Raw genomic sequence first — 18,675 nt, 5'->3', positions numbered from 1 at the left:
GGCAAAAATGCAGGTCATTTTCCACAGTGAAGGAGGAACACAAGTGTTAAAGTAAGGCTTGTGTGGTAAACTGCCTGTATGTTTACCTTGATGGCGAGTAATAAAAAACAAAAAAGTTAATTTTTTTACCAGATAAGCCTGGATGAGGTCAATATCCAAAGTATCCTGTCCAATCACCATCTTTGGAGTTTCTTTTTCAGGAAGTTGTGCGGGAAACAGTTTTGCTAAAGTGCCAACTTGTTAAAATGCTTCTGAGTATGCAAAAATATTAATTTGCACTTGACAGGTGTGGAATCACTTTTGTTAAATTGATTGTTTAGCAACAAAAGGATAAATCCCTGAATAAATCACAACAAATGAAAATACTGTTAGCAGTTTCATAATTTAATGAAAAAGTACTTGTAAAAAGGGGACATCTGTAAAAGACTGATTCCATCTTGGAAAATTGTGTGCGCGCGCGCGCATATATATATATATATAAAAACAAAATGCAAAAAACAAAAATTAACAAATAAGGTTAAGAGGTAATACTTCAAACAGTTAGCCACCGAACACACAATAAAAACTAGCAAGTACACTTTGGGGACTATATTTAAGAACTACATAACCAAGAGCTCCTTCATGTATCTATTAAAATCATGCAAAAATTAGCAAAACTATTGCCCACATCGGAAAGAGTTACATCCCCAATGAAGCAATAATTTGGATTTTTGCTGAAGCACCATTTCCCTCCCCTCATCTTTTTCATATGCAGCTGGGCCTGAAACATGACTGCTCTGCTGGCCTCCAAGATAAGCTCCACATAATTGTATGGCCAGAAGAAGGATTAATAATAAATACTGAAGGAGAACTAAGAATCAGAGCTAGAATACAAATGAGTGGATATTTGTTTACTCATTTTGAATGACCCATGGCTTAGGAACAAAAAAGTACTTCCCATTAAAATAAAATATATGGAAACCTAAAAATGCTACTGCATATTTACACCAAAAGAAAATTTGAAAATACATCTCTAGAAAGACAAATTACACAAATATACAGAAAATCAAGAAAGTGAAAGAAAATTAAGGATTCATGAAACAGAGAGCACAGAACTGCAATGTTTATTTTGTATTTCACTACTGACGTGTTCTCTAGCCCCTGACCAGTAACTATTGTGAGGAATATTTCAAAGTTTAATCATCTAAATTATTTTGTTGTACTTTCCCAAACTAAGAGCAATAAAATAAATTAAGGCTTTGAAGAAAATCAAGCGGTCATTTGTATTCTGCTAAATATTCTTTATATTGGGAGTTTAATGATTTCCTTTTGGATGAAATTCACCACAAGCAAAGGAGGCTATAAAGCAAGGCCCTCTGCAATACCTGTGCTCCATTTCAGCCCTTGTTGTGGGACAGTGGGCTTTGCCCGTTGATGACTGAAATGTCATTTCATCAGACACAACAGAATTACTCTTGGTTAACAGAACTTATGAAAATGATAAGTTGTTTTTTTTATTCAAACAAAACAAACCACGTGCAGTAAAGAATAAAATGGGACTTTTTTCTGAGGTTGGGTGAAAGTTAGCATATTAGCATTTGCAACTTTTAAAACTTGTGCAAAGCACTTTTAGTTTGGGAAATAGAAACTAATTAGAAGTGGCTAAGCAGCTTAATGTAGTCATATGTCTTACATATGCTTCCAGATTTATCTAGCAATAAAAATGTGCTTCAAATAAATGACTGGCTAAATTTTTTCAAACCTGTGTTCCTAAAGTTAAGCTCCTAAACCCCTATTTAGTCACCTAGGCTTGGAAATTTTAGCCTATATAAAAAAGGTCAGACAAAATGATTTTTAGTTCGAGCTTATTTTTTTTAACATACCAGGTATAAATGCCTCCAGATGTGAAATCTCAAGTTTCAAGAGGAACCTAGCATCATCCGTGATTGCCTAAAATGTAAGTGTCAAATAGCATTTTTCTTTGAAGTAGTACATCTACTTTTGTAAACACTATCCACAAATTTAGTCATCTTTACTTGTTAGCTGGGTAAAATATTTACAAGTGCATCCCACAACAAGCAACTATGTACAAAGATAAAAAAAACTGAAGTACTAGAAGTTGAATATTTACAAAATAAAGTGAATTACTGTCAAGAGAAACACAACCTTTAGCCGGAGCAAAGTATGGGGGCACATCTAGAGGTCAGTGAGTTTGGCAGCATTTGTGATACTTGCTTCTACCCTGCAGAGAGGGTTTACAAGCATCACTGGAGTTCTAAACTTTCTGCAGAACAGGATCCCCATTTAGTAGTCACTTAGACCACAATCCAACAGAGAACTTAAACATGTGCTTTAAATTTAAAGTGTGTGAATACTCCCACTGGAGTCAATGGAACTAGTCATGTGCTTAAAGTTTTAAGCACATGCTTAAGTTTTTGCTGATCAGGGTCATATTGCAGGTGCAACAGGAATGCAGTTTTAGTGTCTGCATTAATCTTTTACAGCATGTTACAGAGCAATGCAAGGACTCCTTTAATACCTGGTCCAGCAGCACAAAATTGACATTTTTAACAATGCCTTACACAAAAGCAGGTAAAAAGGAAGCAGCTCCTGGAGTTATGCAAAGATTAACAGCTCCATACTCTCCCAGATGTTAACCTGTAATAAAGCATACTGATTTCTACACAACCTTGACTATCCCTTTAAAATCGCAGGCCAATTCACTACTGAAAACTACTCTTTTCTTTTTCACTGCATTTCTTCCTAATGTAGGTCCTGCACCATTTTCTGAAACCCTCTGATGCCTAGGTTTGCACCGATACACTGGATTATGTAAAGGTTGAGTTACCCCTTAGGTATTTATAATCACCTTTGTACTGAACTGTGAGAAATAATATTTTTTTTGTTTCTATTGTGACAATCTCTACCAAAGTCCTTACTTTGGCTTTCTCTCTCTGAGCTGCTTCTCCTTAATCTGACTTGTTCTTTATTCTCATCACTTTCAGCTTCAGAGTCACTTAGCTCCAAATCAGGGCAATACCCATCATTATCCTGGTATGGAGCTCCTCCTCTCTGGAATTCAAGAGTCTGTTTGCTCCACAAACGTTCTTTTGTAGAAAGCCTCCTTGTTGGCTTTTCACAGCACCTCAGATCTTCTGTGGTCCTCACCAAACTGTTGGTAGCCTCTTTAAAGGACCTGCTAAAATGTTCTATTGTAGATTTTCTAAAATTGCTTTGACTAGCCAAATGAGCAGTGAGCACAGATTCTTGTTCATATGGTGTCTGGCTGGACCTGTCTCTCTGAGTTACATCTCCAGCCCTGCCCATTAAACCATTGGATTTTGTAAGTCTTGAGTTCTCTTGCTGCATTTTTCCATTCCCAATGGAAGACTGTCCATGCAATGCAGCTTGAAGTGCTAATGGTTTACCAGATGACTGCCCACGATGAAACTCTGGTGACTGTGCAGGTCCAGAATCTTTTCTTTCATTCCTACTCTTGCCAATCCCTACCAATAACCCATTACTTCGGTTGTCATGCTGATACCTAGAGTATGATTTTGCTTTAATTTCAAATGACTCCTTTGACATCTGCACATTCCTTTTGTTGTAAACTGTGGTGTTGTCTGGAGAAAGGGGTCTGTTGCCAGTTTTCAGCGAGTTATTTTTGCAGTCACCCAGCGCTGACTTGGGCATTTTTAATTTCAAGGTGATTCTGGGAGGTGGGTAGAACAGTGTGTTCTCTAGTGCACTTGTCAGAGAATGGCCTGAGAGAGAGAAAACAGAAAAGCTGTATTTAAAAGGTGGTAAAGACTTTCATTAAACTTAGTTAATAGTTTTCCTGCCTATGCACACATTAAGGGGCATTTTCAATTAGTCTAACAATTACTACTGAGATGCATGTAGGATGTTAAGGAGAAGCCATTAATTAAAAATTAAATTGTTCCAAAGCACCAAATAGAATTTATGTAAGCATTTTAATATTTCTATTCTGTAAGGACAATTTTTTCTTCAAATTTATAGTTTAAAGCTATGTATTCTTTAAAACATTTTTCACCCAATATATTACAGACTATATTATATAAATACACAGACCCTGTATTCAGTTAAAAATAATCAAACAGAGTACATAGTCTTCCTTATTCCAGAAGCTTCAATCATTGTTTCATGACATTCACTAGAAAAATAAAGCACAAAGTTGTTTTTGGAACATTAGCATTCCAAGGCAGCTACTATCCATTTTTAACTTCATAAAACATTATGTGGGGTGGACAAAAATGACAAATCTCAAACTGAGAAACTTGTTTGAAACATTCATGACATATGAAAGGAGACATGAGAATAGTGTGAATTTTTGTCAATCATTCTCTCCATCTCTGTCTGAAGGAAATAATTAACAAGTTAGCAATTTTCCTTCAACTGGGGAGAGACCAATAAAAGTGTGCAATATATAGCCACTGTGGGGAAAATGGGAGTATAGAACAGTAACCCAAAGTAACCACAACCTACCTGATGCAGATACCAGTAATACAGCTGTGGTGCCTAGATGCTACAGTGACTGGTATCTCATCTGTATATGGCACCCCATAAATATCTAGGATAGGATGGAATACCAAAGTATGACTCTGGAGAAGATGAAAATGCTGTGCATGTGCTGCTAATTAAGAAAGCTGGCAAGGAGAGTGCATACTCAGAAGAACTCACTAAAAAACCAGGTTTACAGTGTTTAAAATGCCAACAGTGACATAGGCCAGACATACCCAGAGTCAGAATCTTTAGCAGATACAATTACTGTTATTTTGTATGTATAGATTACCTGCAGCAATTTCCTGATTAATGAGCTGGACTTGCAAATTGAAGACTTGTTCGTGTACTTTACTGTGTGACAGTTTCAGTTTCTCTCTTCTGCTCACCATGTAGCAGAGATTCCTTACCTACAGTAAAAAACCCCAGAGATTTTAGAATTTTCTCTTTTTTTAAAAAGTGGTCAAGAATATTACATTAACATTTGAATTCTTGAACAAAGCATCTTCACACACGTAAAGCCCTATAATAGAAAAGCTCCATGGTGAATTTTATAGAATCATATGCAACTATAAGCCAAGTATTTTTAATTGCAAAGATTTAAAAAGAAAAAAAAATCATTAAAGAAGATGCTAAAAGCGATCTGCAAATCAGTTGGTCAAATTCCCATCTATATTAGCAACAAGTGAACAAATAAGCAGGTTAAAAAGAAGAGCCATCAAGCAGATTTTAGAACTCCCATTTTTCTCTCTTAAATCCCACACCACATAGTCCATTCGGATCACCAGCTGCTACTCTGGTACATTACTCCAGCTGGTACAGCACTTGTGTGGGATCGGCCTGCAGGAAGGCTGATCAGTACTTTCATTTTTAAATACAGCCATATTGTGTTTTTCTGAAGTTACTGCAATTTTATAAAGTAATACATTGTACAAAAACATACAATAGTTTGTTTTTCTTAACAGCACACTTACCATGTTAGGAAACCATACTGACATGGGGATTTCATGAATCTTACTTAAGATTCAAGTTAAGGATGAGCCCCGAGTCAGTCTGGCTATTAGGCCTCTTAGCTCTCATATTGCTGAAATTTGACAGAGGACTTACAGGTCACCTTTAAAATGATGCTCTCAGTTCCCACCCAATTTTGAAAGGCTTTCGGAATTAGTCCTTTTGGATAATCACTTTAATAGTGGGGTTTTTTGGGGGGGAGGGGGAGTGGGGGGATTTAAGACTATTCCAGGGGTTATAGCCCTCTGCTTTCACTCACTCATTTACGTTAATAGCAACATTTCCACCCACTATAATAGTAGCAGAACCAGGTGCTAAATCTCTTGATAAAGTGTCAAAAATGTTGTGGACACAGACAGCTTATGTTCTGTTGAACAATATTTGCTGAGTGTTCCTCCTGGCACACTATTAGACCTGTTCAAAAAAAGAATTTGTCCTATAAGAAACCCCAACATTTGTTTTAATCCCAAAATGAGACAAAAAGTTGAAATATTCCACAAAAAATTGTCAATAAGTTCAGAAAATTCTCATTTCAGACATTTCAAAATGTCACCACATTCAAAAAATTCATTGTGAAGAGTTTTCCTGTAAAAAAATAAAATTGTAAACTTGTGCTGAAATCAACACCACAGTTGTTTCTGGTGGAAGTTTACACATTAGTTCTCGGACTCCAACGTCAAGGGACTTTTCAGACAAAGTTGGACGTAATATACTTCTGATTTCATCAGAATAAAGTTGAAAAAAGCATTACAAGAAATTTTAAGCATAGCATTTAAGGCAAGAACTTCGCTCACCTACAGGTATGTAGTCAAAAAATCTTTACCGTCCACTCTTACCCTTTCTAGATCCTGCCTCAAGTGCATGAACATCCTCATGCGGGTATGAATGCTGTCTTCCTTTGGCTGCACCAAGCCGTTTTCTTCATCCTCCTTGGGAGGAAACAATGGTTTGTTAAGGTTACTTTTCCGCTTTAATTTCCAGTAATTATAAATGAAGTCCACAGCAATTTTAGGAAGGCCCAGTTCTGCTGCAACGTCTTCCACTTTAACTAATGAGTAGAACTCCTCCTCCAGCTCTCTCAGTTTCTGAGCACGCAAACTAGTTTTCTCACTCTCTGTTTGCTTCTGGTCTGCCATGCTCTTGGGGTTCTCATCAACGTCAGGCACCGAATTCTGCTTGTTTTTGCTATGCTTTAGGCAGTACGACTTGAACTTGACCTCATCCCCATCGTCCAAAATGGCCTTCATCTCTAGGCTATGCTCAAAGGCACAGGTGACATGAAAGGCAGTGATGCAGCTTTTCACAGAGCACTATGAGTGAAACACTAGAGTCAGCCAATAGTAGCAACGAAAGGAGAAAAAGGACCAAGGAATGCTTAAGTTACATAAAACCCACCCCTTTAAATACACTTTTCCATGTTATACTTAAAAATTTAATGAGCCTTAGGTACTCCTCAGCTGAGAAACTGAAGGCTAAGTTTCATCCCAAAGCAAGTCAATTCTTCCACATTAAAATCCCATAAATAATAAGTGTGTGTTATAATAGAAACTGCAATTTAATCTTAAGTAGGGAAATTCAAACTTATAAATATTTAGTACATCTTAGAACTGAGTAGATGACAAAACCAAATCTGAGCGGAACTAGGTTATCTGGCTAACAGTTCCAGTATTTTCTACCTCTGATTTCACAGAACCTATAATTACTTCCTGTTTCAAAAGGAATGTAAGTTTAGAACTTTTCTTCTTCTGCGAGTAAGATGTTAAATTGAAGACACTTCTGTCCATCTCTGGCAATTGTCCACTTGGTAGTTAAACATCCCATAGCTTTATTCAAAGGCAGTTCTTTGTCTTGACCAGGACACTAGCTCAAGAGTTCCCCCCTTTTTTTTTTTTTTTTTTTCTTCCCTTCCCTTTTTCTTTTCCTGAGCCCACTTCAGAGATTCAGGTCCATGCACACACCCCTCTTTCTAAGAGATAGGGCAGGAGGGTGTGCCTGGTACCCAGGAGTCCAAGGGCAGGAGGTGCCTTTCTTGCTCCTCCCCACACAAGGCAATTGAACAGGGCAACGCTGAAGGGCTAGGGTCAGCCAGGGAGTGGAAGGTTGCATCTGGTGAGTGCTGATCCAGCCCCCTCCTGACCCTGTGAGTCCTTCAATGTGGCCCCATACACTTCTCTGCACAGGCTCTGTATGGCAGGGGAAGCAGACAGGGCTCTGTGTCCCCAGGCCACACTGAAGGACTGATGGGTTCAGGAGGGGGCAGGGTTAGTACTCCCCAGCTACACCCTTCTGGTCCCCTGCCAGCCTCCTCGGCAGAGTAGGGTAACTGCCGGTTTGTGGCTGCTGCAGCAGTGAAAGAGCAAGATGGACAGGGAGACTAATCCCAGTAGCTGAGAAAGCCCGCACAGAGCTCTGTCCCCTTCTTCTGCCAGACAGAGCCCCCTGCTGATCTCAGCCCAGTCAGGTCCACATGCTCCCACCCCCTGATAATCTCATCACTCCCCCTCACACACACTTTGAAAATCTCCGCTCTAGCTCAAAAGTTTCCTAATGTCCAAGACTGTTTAATGAGCTGTTGCTAAGAGCATGGCAGCTGCCATGTTTGCAAACAGTCACTACCATTATGGAGCATTAGGAATGTGAAAAATGCTATTTAAATCCAAATTCTATTTTTCATGCTCAGATAGACAGAAGTCATTGCAGAACTGGTACATACCTGAATGCAAGCACCAGTTTTAAGTTTGCATAAGCTACAGACTAAAGCCCATCGACTTGGCGGAATGTGAGACACTTTTGTGATTGGTTCCATCCTTTCTGGGCAAGCAATGCTAACCTGCAAACAACAATAGTGCAGGAAGCATTTATCAGGACAATTTAAAAAAAAAAAAAAATTCTACCTTTCAGTACATTAGTAAGAAAATAAATACCTCCAGTAAAATCAAACTACATTGCTACAGCATCTGGTAAACTGGCAAAGAAACGTGAGAAGCAGTTGATTGCTTCTCATAGTTGAAAGCAGGGACTTGAAGAAGTTTAGAGCTTGGGACCCTGCAGAGTCCAGCAGGTAGGAATGCACACAGAGCTTAGCCTATGGTTCAATATTAATCTCGATCCATCTTTCCACCACCACAATTTTTGGGTCATTCCCGTCTCATTACAATTATGTAAATCTATATTCCTTCCATACTGAAATTCCTGATTTATAATCCATCTCCTTACATAGATTTCTGACTGTATAGCCCATTTTATAAATGCTCTAATTTTCCTCTTTCATTAAGAGATTTAGGATACTTTGAAAGATGCTACTTTGAAAGATAAAACATTGTTACACTCTGGCTGAATTTGTAAGGCTACTTTAGCAATGATTAAATTCTTTTAAACCAAGATAATACAGAAATTCTCAGAAAATTACATTAACAGGAAATTAAAAATTACTGTCTAGTGATCTGAAAACACACTTTGCACATACTGCATTAATTTCAAGATGTTCTCATTTCAGAACAATCACTATGTCACTATGCAACTTTGTGAAACCAGGTAAAGTACACAGCAACTGTTAAAGATATTAAACAGAGAACAGAGAAATTCAAATCACTCAACGAAAACTGTTGCTCTGTAGCTATACATTACACTGAGGATGCACGTGCTATTTTATCAGGAAATAAGTCAAGTGTGTAAGTAAACGGGAAGGAAAACTAAATAAGTAATTGTCCATAAATTGTAGTGGCACCTCATGAACTAATGGCTTGCAACAGTAATGCTTCCATGTAAGTCAGTCAGATGCTTGTAACATGGCTAAAACGTGCTTACTACAATAAAAGGAAGGAAAAGAATGGTATTCTTAGCTGTACATGACGTGGACGGTCCAATTTTTATAAATCATGCAAACCTCATCAGAATAACATCTAATATTAAGTTATTATCTCCTTAACTCAACATTAAGATGGGGCACGGTAAGCGTTAAGGATAATGATGAGAAAAAGAATGTGTTAAAAAGGTACATAAATTAGTTTTACCTCTGGAATCCAGAGGGCACAGCTCACATGTGCCCACTTGGTCCCTGTCCTAGTAGCTTTCATGGCACCTCCTCTCTTTGGACACAGGAGACACTGAGGATGTATTCCCAGAACACAAGTGCGACACAACCAACTGCCTTCGGGAACCTTTAAGATTCCATAACATGCCTTGGGACAAAGGAAAATTCTCTCTGCTTCAGCGTATAGGTGAGACAATATCAGAGGCTTACATCAATGACTATTATATTTTTAAAAAATTACACTCTACAAATCTTACCCAAACTCAACACTTTCTCTTGGATGTAATTAGTACCTCCTTATCAAACACACACAGATCAAAATAGACACAAATTAAATGTTAATTGTAATGGGGTGGGTGGCCTTCAGAGGCAAAGAGAGCAGTTGGGTACCCAACTACCATTGAAAGTCAATAAAAGGTGGGCACTAACTGTCCTTTGTATCTTTGATAATCTCTCCATAAAAAGCTACGATTACAGTTAAAACAAAGTCAGGGGATGCAAAAGTTATGGTTCCTACAACAAATTTTCTCCTTTTCTTTGTAAAATTTATGTTAAAATATACACAACATGTAAAACATGGTGCTGAAGGATGCTTACTTTTTCATTTGTCTTTCTACAATGGTAGCTCTGGATATTTAATCAAAATTGATTTTAAAAAATTACATGAAAAAAATAGCAATTTCCTGTGATTAATAATACCATTTACAGTGGTTCCAGGTATATGTTTTGAAGGTCACTGAGGGTTCCCCCCATCTTCGCACCTTTGCTACAGCTGTTTGGCTGGAGACTGTTTTCTGTCAGGTTGGATTACTACAACAGTGCATAACTATGTTGGTTGTATCCTGCCAGCTGAAATAGCTTTTTTTCCTAAATGGAAGTTTAGAATTTTTAAAGTATTGCAGAGTGCAGCAAAAATTGTGGAAACATCCTAGAATCTTCTCTGTGTCCACCATTTCCAGCTCTGAGGAATGCATGCTTTGCAAAGTTTGAGAAATGGAAATAGATATCCTGATACTCATTTTTAATATATATGTGCTGAAAGTCTCAAACTACTAGTTTCCACAAATGTCTGATTCCACGTGGCTACTCTAAGGCCCTGTTTATTAATAGATGTTTGTCAGAAGTTTTCTGCCATTCCTGCTTCAGGGTTAGCAATGTCGAAAGCCCTACTTTTAGATGGGCCAAGCTGCAGCCACGCTTTTAAAACTCGATTTATTTGAGATGCTCTGAGCAGCACTAGAGGACACAGAGCTTAAAGAACCAGAAGCCTGTCTACACTAGGGCCCGCAACACTACTGATAGATTTTTTGTTTTTAATTTAAGTCTCCCAAATGCCAACCAACCCTAAGGATTCTAGTGCCTCAAGGCACTCAATAGACTTCACAGAGTTAGTGTTTCTAGACTAAAGCAATACATATGTTGACATCTGAAATTATAATCACAGAAACATCTGAAAATTCAAAGTTCACACAGCAACTCAGCTCATCTCAGGAATATCACACATACACTTAGGCATTAGATAGAACATACAGTAACAAAATAATACCTGCAAGGATGCTGAGGTACAGTGGCTACAGAAAGTGAATTTTCCAATATGGACTATTAAAGTTGCAGTAGACATTTTCCCCTTAGATAAAATCCAGATTTTTAAAATATTCCCTTATGAGAAAGTCTATCCTTATTCTGAAAAAAATGTATATTCTCATGCTGGCTTTTTGATTTCAAGATCTCAGTATGAAAATTAAGCATAAGAATACAAAGAGCAGCAAAATGAGGAAGACAAAATTCTTTTGAATCTGTCAGAATATTTATAATAAACACCAAAGTCAAATTAATCTCTCAACACTGTAAACTTTTTTTTTTTTTTTTTTTAATCTGAGTGGCAAGGTCGAAAGATGTAACAGTACTTAAAAAAAAAACCAATAGAGGGAGCTCTTGCCTAAGAAATGATTTAGCAAGTCAGCTTTTCATTTTATGTGATATTTTAAATTGGAATAGGAAAAGGTACAGAATGAGGCAACAAAAATTAGGGGTATGGAAGAGCTTTCATATGAGAAGAGATTAAGAAGACTGGGACTGTTCAGCTTGGAAAAAAAGATAACTAAGGGAGGGGACATGAGAGAGGTCTATAAAATCATGACTGGTGTGGAAAAAGTAAATAAGAAGTGTTATTTACTCCTTATAAACACAAGAAGTAGGGGTCACCCAATGGAATTAATAGGCAGGTTTAAAACAAACAAAAGGAAGCATTGCTTCACACAATGCACAGTCAACCTGTGGAACTCTTTGCCAGAGGATGTTGTGAAGGCCAAGTCTGTAACAGGATTCAAAAAAGAACTAGGTAAATTCCTGGAGGTCCATCAATGGCTATTAGCCAGGATGGGCAGGGATGGTGTCCCTAGCCTCTATTTGCCAGAAGCTGGGAATGGGCAACAGGGGATGGATCACTTGATGATTACTTGTTCTGTTCATTCCCTCTGGGGCACCTGGCATTGGCCACTGTCGGAAGACAGAATACTAGGCTAGATGGACCTTTGGTCTGACCCAGGACAGCCATTCTTATGTTAAATTCACACTTAGATTTTTACTGCTACTACTACTCAGTTTACAACAGTTTTAGTAGCTTAAGTCCAATTTCAAATTCCTTTGATTCAGAATTTTCTAGTTAATGGCTTCATTTCCTACTCTAGGAAGCCTAAACTAAGTGCAGGTCTATACTTAAAAAGCTGATTGGCACAGCTGCAGCGCTTTAGTGAAGACGCTGCTACACCAATGGGAGAGCATCTCCCATCCGCATTGTTAAGCCACCTCTCCGAGAGGCGGTAGCTATATTTGCTGTAGATATAGCACTGTCTACACTGGGAGTTAGGCTAATATAACTGCATCACTCAGGGGTGTGGATTTTTCATATCCCTGAGCGATGCAGTTATACCAATGTAAGTGTGTAGTGTAGACCTGGGGTAAGAAAAACTGACTTTTTGAAAAGTGGCTTCAGGTTTTTTTGTTAATGAAATAAACTAGAGAAACTTGGTTACATTTTTCTTTGTGCTATCTAGAGGGGTAAACTACAAAAGATGCTATATTACACCATTTGAGTCTGTGAATGTGGTGACTAACAAAGTCAATGCATTCACTCATCAGAGCTTTGCTAAATTAGAGGTACAAAAAAAGCCACCACCACTGGGGAATAATTTGATAACGGTTCCTATGCTAATCCTGCTAACACTAATGTCCAGCACAACAAAGCATGATTTTAAGAGGCCTATGTAAGTTATGTTCACTGAGTGTTCAGTTATAATTGTCACAAAATAAGAAAAGTCTTAGTCTAATTTCAAAAACATTTACAGCATCATCTTTTCCAAAGAAGGACTCTGTAGAAATCAGAACCCTGCAGTCTGTTCTACGAGTAGGAATCCCTGTATTTATGTGGTGCCCCACTGAACTCATCCAGTTTCAAGATCAAGTTAATGTTTGCAATGTCATAATAAGAAATATCCCTGGCTGACAGGCACCTGGAACAAGCTTGCTAACACTTCTGAAAAAAAGCAGTCCACTTACTTAGATGCCTAAATTTGGCTTAGATGCCCAGCTTTAGGCAGTCAGGTTCTGGCCCCAATTAACTGGCCAAACAAGGATGGAAAACCCCAGTCACTTCCTTAACGAAGGCTCTATAGTTCTTAGCATCTTTCTACCTTCAAAGCACCTTAAAATACTAATTCATCCTTACAATAGACCTGTGACACTGGCAAGTATCATCCCCATTTTAAAGATGGGGAAAGAATTTGCGCTGGGCCACAGAGAAGTGCTTGCCAGAGCTGGAATTAGACCTGCATTCCCCCTGTCCTCAGACCACATCACTTCGATATTCACGGTGCTAGACAGCATAACCAACTATTTGTAGGAATACAAAAGTCCACCTTCAAGCAGTAACAGTCTCCATGCCTAGAAGATCTTAAAAGCCCTCCAAATTGCTATTTAAAGCTAGTTCACATTACACACCCACCAACAAAAACAATTTCAACATCTCTTCGGACACAAACCTGATGGACACAAACATTACACTTGTCACAAAACACCATATCATTCCCATCTTCACTGTCAGGGGACCGGCACACGTCACAGATCACATTTTCATCGTATTCTATGCCCAGCCCTTCCTCAGTCTCAATAGCATGGTTCATATTCTCATGACATTGCCGTTCCAGGACTTCTACTGTCTTCTCCATTGTGTTCTCATCAAGGGGCCCACATCCTGCAAGAGGGGAAGGGATTAGAATGCATATACAAACTATGAGTAAAGATAAGACACAGGAAAACACAAAAGAGAAATACACTTCTATCAACTAATAAAGGAAACAGAAACCACTTTTTCATCTTTATGTAAATCCCGACGCAAAACGTTTATTTACAAAATGTTTATTCTCCACTAGTTACATTTGGTTTAATAAAGTTCACTGGCTAACTTCAAAACTATAACAAAATAATAAACAAACCAAGTCTTGGAGTAAAAAGCTAAACTACAGTAACTTTTCTTCAAGACCACAACTTAAGCAAATAAATCAACATGTGGAAGAGAAACCGCAACAATGCCATGTCGTACAATGTGCTTTTCAAAAAGTCATTTACTCCCAAGAGTAATTTTCTATCAAAGAAAGTTTATATCTTGCTATAAAATCCCACAAAATATTCCAAAACCAACACATCTAGTATACTGCCAGAGTGATTAGCATGATGGCAGGGAAAAAATCATTTTTAATAAAATGATAAATGAATACGCTATCAAGCAGTTATGAACAAATCTGGGTTTTGTCCATATCACCCTGTCTTCATTCACATTCTTCCTTAAAAAACACACACTTAGTCCATTCAGATTAATGTAAATCCACTGTAAGAGAAGCCTGTTTTAAAAGGATCTGCCACGCTAAAATCAGATTGTCACAACATCCTGAGTATTGTGTATTTAGAATGCAAGCTCCAGGAGGCAGAGACCGTGTCTTCCTCAAAGTCAAACTATAAGTCCACATTTTGTAGCGATACTGTGCATATTTATAAGGAATGAAAATACAAGCTTTTTTCTTATACACAAGGGGAATTTCAAGTTTTAGGGACTTAAAAAATGGCTTCTAACCCACTTGATATTTGTTTTGAGTCTGCAAAAGCTGCATGTAATCATGAAGGATATGAAGAAAAAAGTTCTTAGCCACAATTTGTAAATCTTTCAAATTAAGCTAATGTAGCAAATGACTGCTGTAAACGCTTTCTTGACAGAATGTCAGCATTCTAAAGTTATTTTTCCCTAACATTTTTCTTCTAAACTCATCTCTACAAATACCCAAGACCACTTATTGAATTCCCAACTCAATTTTTAATAATTAAATTGCATTGTACAATTACCCATTTCTGTAAGCTCCTCATTTAATTCTTGAAGCCAAAAGATATCCATGTCATCCAAGTCATAGCGACACACAGATTCTGCCAGTTCTAGAATATTGATGTAACCAGGTTCTGTGGGCTCTTGGCTGGAACAATGGATGTACTTCCTAGGTCGTGTATACAGTACTTCCTTCACCTTTTCTGCTACAACCCTAAATGTAAAATTAAGAGAAATGGCATGGTTAGCTTTAATTCTTTGGTTAGGGCCCATTCCTGCAAGATGTTAAGTGTCTTGTATCAGGTGCAAAATGCCCTCCGTTTCCATTGACTTCCAATGGCCCAATGACTGACAAGAGCACCAGGGTGGTGTTTTTGCAATGAAAAAGTCTGCTCAGGAACTCTGTTAAGGTCGCTAGCTGACAAGTGGAGTTTTGGTTTCTACTGAGCCCTCACTGAGTGAACTAGAGGATTGGTTATCAGAAAGCCTTTAGATCGCACCATAGGTGGTAAGAAAGAGAAGATTGATGACAAGAAACTAAACTACACGGAAGTGTGACAACTCTACTCATCCTGAGGAACTGAGCAGACAGATGGATTAAATTTAACTAAGTAGTAAGACCATGCATAACACAGAACAAGAAATGTTTCTTACTGATGGTTTCTGAATTAACTGATTTTCATAGTACTTCAGTAAAGAGATTATATTCAGCTAAAGAGTTAAAACAAAACAGGATTAGGATGCTCAATTGTGCTGCATTAAAATGAAATTATGGTCAAAAACCTAAATTTAGGCACCTAAAAATAGGATTTTCGAAAGTGCTTAAGTGACTTGAGAACACAAGTCCTACTGACTTCAGTGGAACTTGTGCTCTGAAATTACTTAACCTTTTTTGAAAATCTCACCTATGGGTGCTTAAAACAATGAAAATTTTGAACTATGTCAAAATTCACTTTTATTTGCATATCTACATCTCAAATATTACATTCCACTTGGAATGAGCAGTTGAACCGAGCAGTTGAACCAACTGATTGCATACTGTATTATTGTACTACAAAAATATATTGAGTAAGATCTTATGCAAGCTTGTAATGTTCTGAATGTGATGGTCATTAGGAGAGATGTATACAAACTATGGTTATGAATCTATGTATTTATGTATACCAAAACTGTGTTCAATCTATACTACAACTTCAGCTACACTTCACAGCAGGGCAGTGAGCAGTCAAGCAAGGAGGGCCCCTCCCAAGCCAGTGTTTACTTGAATCCTGTTTCATAACCAGTCCACTGTCCAGCCCAGGAAAAGACAACTGATGTACCATTAAACTTCATGAGAAGACACTGAGACATCCCACCCCCGGGATACCAAGTCAAGAGGGGATTCCCCCACCCTGAATAACCATTGTGACAGACCCAGACCAGTGGGGTACAGGAGTCTGGTAGAGGGCAAATATACTGGTCACTGGATGAGTAGTTTTCTGTTCCCTGAGTGACCAGAGAAGGGGCCGCACTAGAGTAATCAGGAACCTGCTAGAACCAGTTAAGGCAGACAGGCTAATTAGGACACCTGGAGCCAATTAAGAAGAAGCTGCTAGAATCAATTAAGGCAGGCTAATCAAGGCACCTGGGTTTTAAAAGGAGCTCACTTCAGTTTGTGGTGCGAGTGTGAGGAGCTGGGAGCAAGAGGCGCAAGGAGCTGAGAGAGGGTGTGCTGCTGGAGGACTGAGGAGCACAAGCGTTATCAGACACCAGGAGGAAGGCCCTGTGGTGAGAATAAGGAAGGTGTTTGGAGGAGGCCATGGGGAAGTAGCCCAGGGAGTTGTAGCTGTCATGCAGCTGTTACAGGAGGCACTGTAGGTACAGTGGTACAGGAGGGGGGGGTCTAGTTTCATGCCTTCAGGGGTGACAAACCAGAGGGGGACCAGTCTGATTGTCTGGTACTTGAGTTTTTAAGGAGAATGGATTTGGGGAGACTTGAGACTGCAAGGGCTGTTGGTATCACCTTGCAAGGATAACTAGGCTGAGAGAGCAGGGTGAGACTTTCTGCTTGTTGGCTGGCTACTGGTGTCGGAGATCTGAATCAGAGATACTGCATAAAAGACCCAAGGTTACAGGGCAGATGGTGACAGAACCCCTTACTGGTCTGGGTGATCCCCAAAGTATCAGTCATCACATTTCAAAAAGGGAAAGTGGCTAGAGGTCTTCTTGGAGGGGCTCACAAATGATTAGCAACTCTGAAGACTGTAATTATTTAAGTCCAAGTCAAAGATGCTCTGCTAGTGCACAGAGGTCCACCAATGCAAAACTAATTGCAGGATCAAGAGCATTAGACTGGAAAATAGAAGGAAAATGTACACTGAAGTGGTAGAGAGTTTAGGAGAATGAATAGCGCACACACACACACTTTGACGGTAATATATTTATTTTACAGTGAAAGTTCCCAGCCGCTTATGTCAGGGCAGAAACAGGTTACTGGAGATGGCTAGGAAGGATGCTCATGCCCCCCAAAAATGATTCTGGGAGGTTCTTACCTTCCTCTGAAGCTTTGACAGATATCAGTAACTGCTGGAGACTAGATCCCATCTGAGGTGGATTAAGTGTTTGCTGCATTATTACAATTTTATGTTGTCCTGTTTTTATGGGTAGATTTATGTAATATAACCAATGCAAAAGAATACTGTTTTCTATTTGGAATTGTATTTGATTGGTCACAATAAGTTAGATGACCGTTTTATGCAGTGCGCCAAATGCTCAAAGAAAGCATTTTTCTTTTTGTTTTTCAGTTTGATCCTAGTTATGAGTAGTGCATGTTTGCTTTCTGCCTTCAGTTCATATCTGCCTATTCTCTCCCAGCCCCAAGTACCACTGACATCTCCAAATAGGTAATACACCTCTACCCCGATAGAACGCTGTCCTGAGGAGCCAAAAAAATCTTACCGCGTTATAGGTGAAACCGCGTTATATCGAACTTGCTTTGATCTGCCAGAGCGCGCAGCCTCGCCCCCCTGGAGCGCTGCTTTACTGCGTTATATCCGAATTCGTGTTATATCGGGTCGTGTCATATCAGGGTAGAGGTGTATTTTAATTTTAAAAGATTTTTGGACTTGGGAGGCAGGTTTAAGTATACTAAGCAAGCAAGCGTTAGCTGCAATTAGATTGTAAATCCTTGAGACTCATTTTATGTTTTGTCCAGTACCAAAACACATTCAATGTTTAAGACTAATTACCTAAGAGAAGGCTGTGGAATCGTGTCGGGACTGGCTGGGACCTGAACACCCTTTTCCCATTCTTGTTTCCATGTGTCGGCAAAGAGGTAATATTCATCAGGGTTAACATGGTGAGAGTCTGGGAGTTTCATGGCACTAATGAGGTCCTTCCGGAACACCTGCAAAGAAAACCCAGATATCCTATTTGAGAGAAGGCAGGTGTATTAAATGGAGTCTTAATCATTCTCCCTTCCCCTAAAACAATAACCAACCTGTTAACACATTTAATGTGGTCTATTTGTCACGTAGTCTTAAAGTCTTTCTAAATTGTAATTTTTCAACTCACTGCCCCACACACCCCTTGTTCACTGTCTTGCAGCAGAAGCTACGTGTCCTTCCCTACTCCTGCTCCCTCCCTCTCCTCACACAAGAGCCTTTCTGCCTCCTGAGGCCTCCCCAATCCCACTGAGCACCAGGAAATCCCACCCTCACCAGACTGGGAGCCTCACATTGCTAGTCCATACCCTCCGAGACATTAGAATCATAGAATATCA

General features: G+C 38.9%; 1 protein-coding gene across 1 annotated transcript in view; it reads right to left on the bottom strand.

Moving 5' to 3' along the window:
* Positions 1–2,651: 2,651 nt before the first annotated feature.
* LOC112110501 (protein Jade-3) overlaps positions 2,652–18,675 on the bottom strand; it is a 68,733-nt gene continuing 52,709 nt past the window's right edge. Inside the window, exons 4-11 of the mRNA XM_024205528.3 lie at positions 18,143–18,300; positions 14,939–15,129; positions 13,585–13,796; positions 9,525–9,692; positions 8,225–8,341; positions 6,348–6,821; positions 4,793–4,910; positions 2,652–3,743 (exon numbers count right to left, since the gene is read on the bottom strand). Coding sequence (XP_024061296.1) covers positions 2,845–3,743; positions 4,793–4,910; positions 6,348–6,821; positions 8,225–8,341; positions 9,525–9,692; positions 13,585–13,796; positions 14,939–15,129; positions 18,143–18,300 — 2,337 coding nt within the window. The 3' untranslated portion in view covers positions 2,652–2,844. The remainder of the gene's footprint in view (positions 3,744–4,792; positions 4,911–6,347; positions 6,822–8,224; positions 8,342–9,524; positions 9,693–13,584; positions 13,797–14,938; positions 15,130–18,142; positions 18,301–18,675) is intronic.

This window comes from Terrapene carolina, unplaced genomic scaffold, assembly GCF_002925995.2.
Source record: "Terrapene carolina triunguis isolate 2854851 unplaced genomic scaffold, T_m_triunguis-2.0 Scaffold23, whole genome shotgun sequence".
NCBI classification, from domain to species: domain Eukaryota; kingdom Metazoa; phylum Chordata; order Testudines; family Emydidae; genus Terrapene; species Terrapene triunguis.
This window is presented reverse-complemented; position numbering and strand designations above follow the sequence as displayed.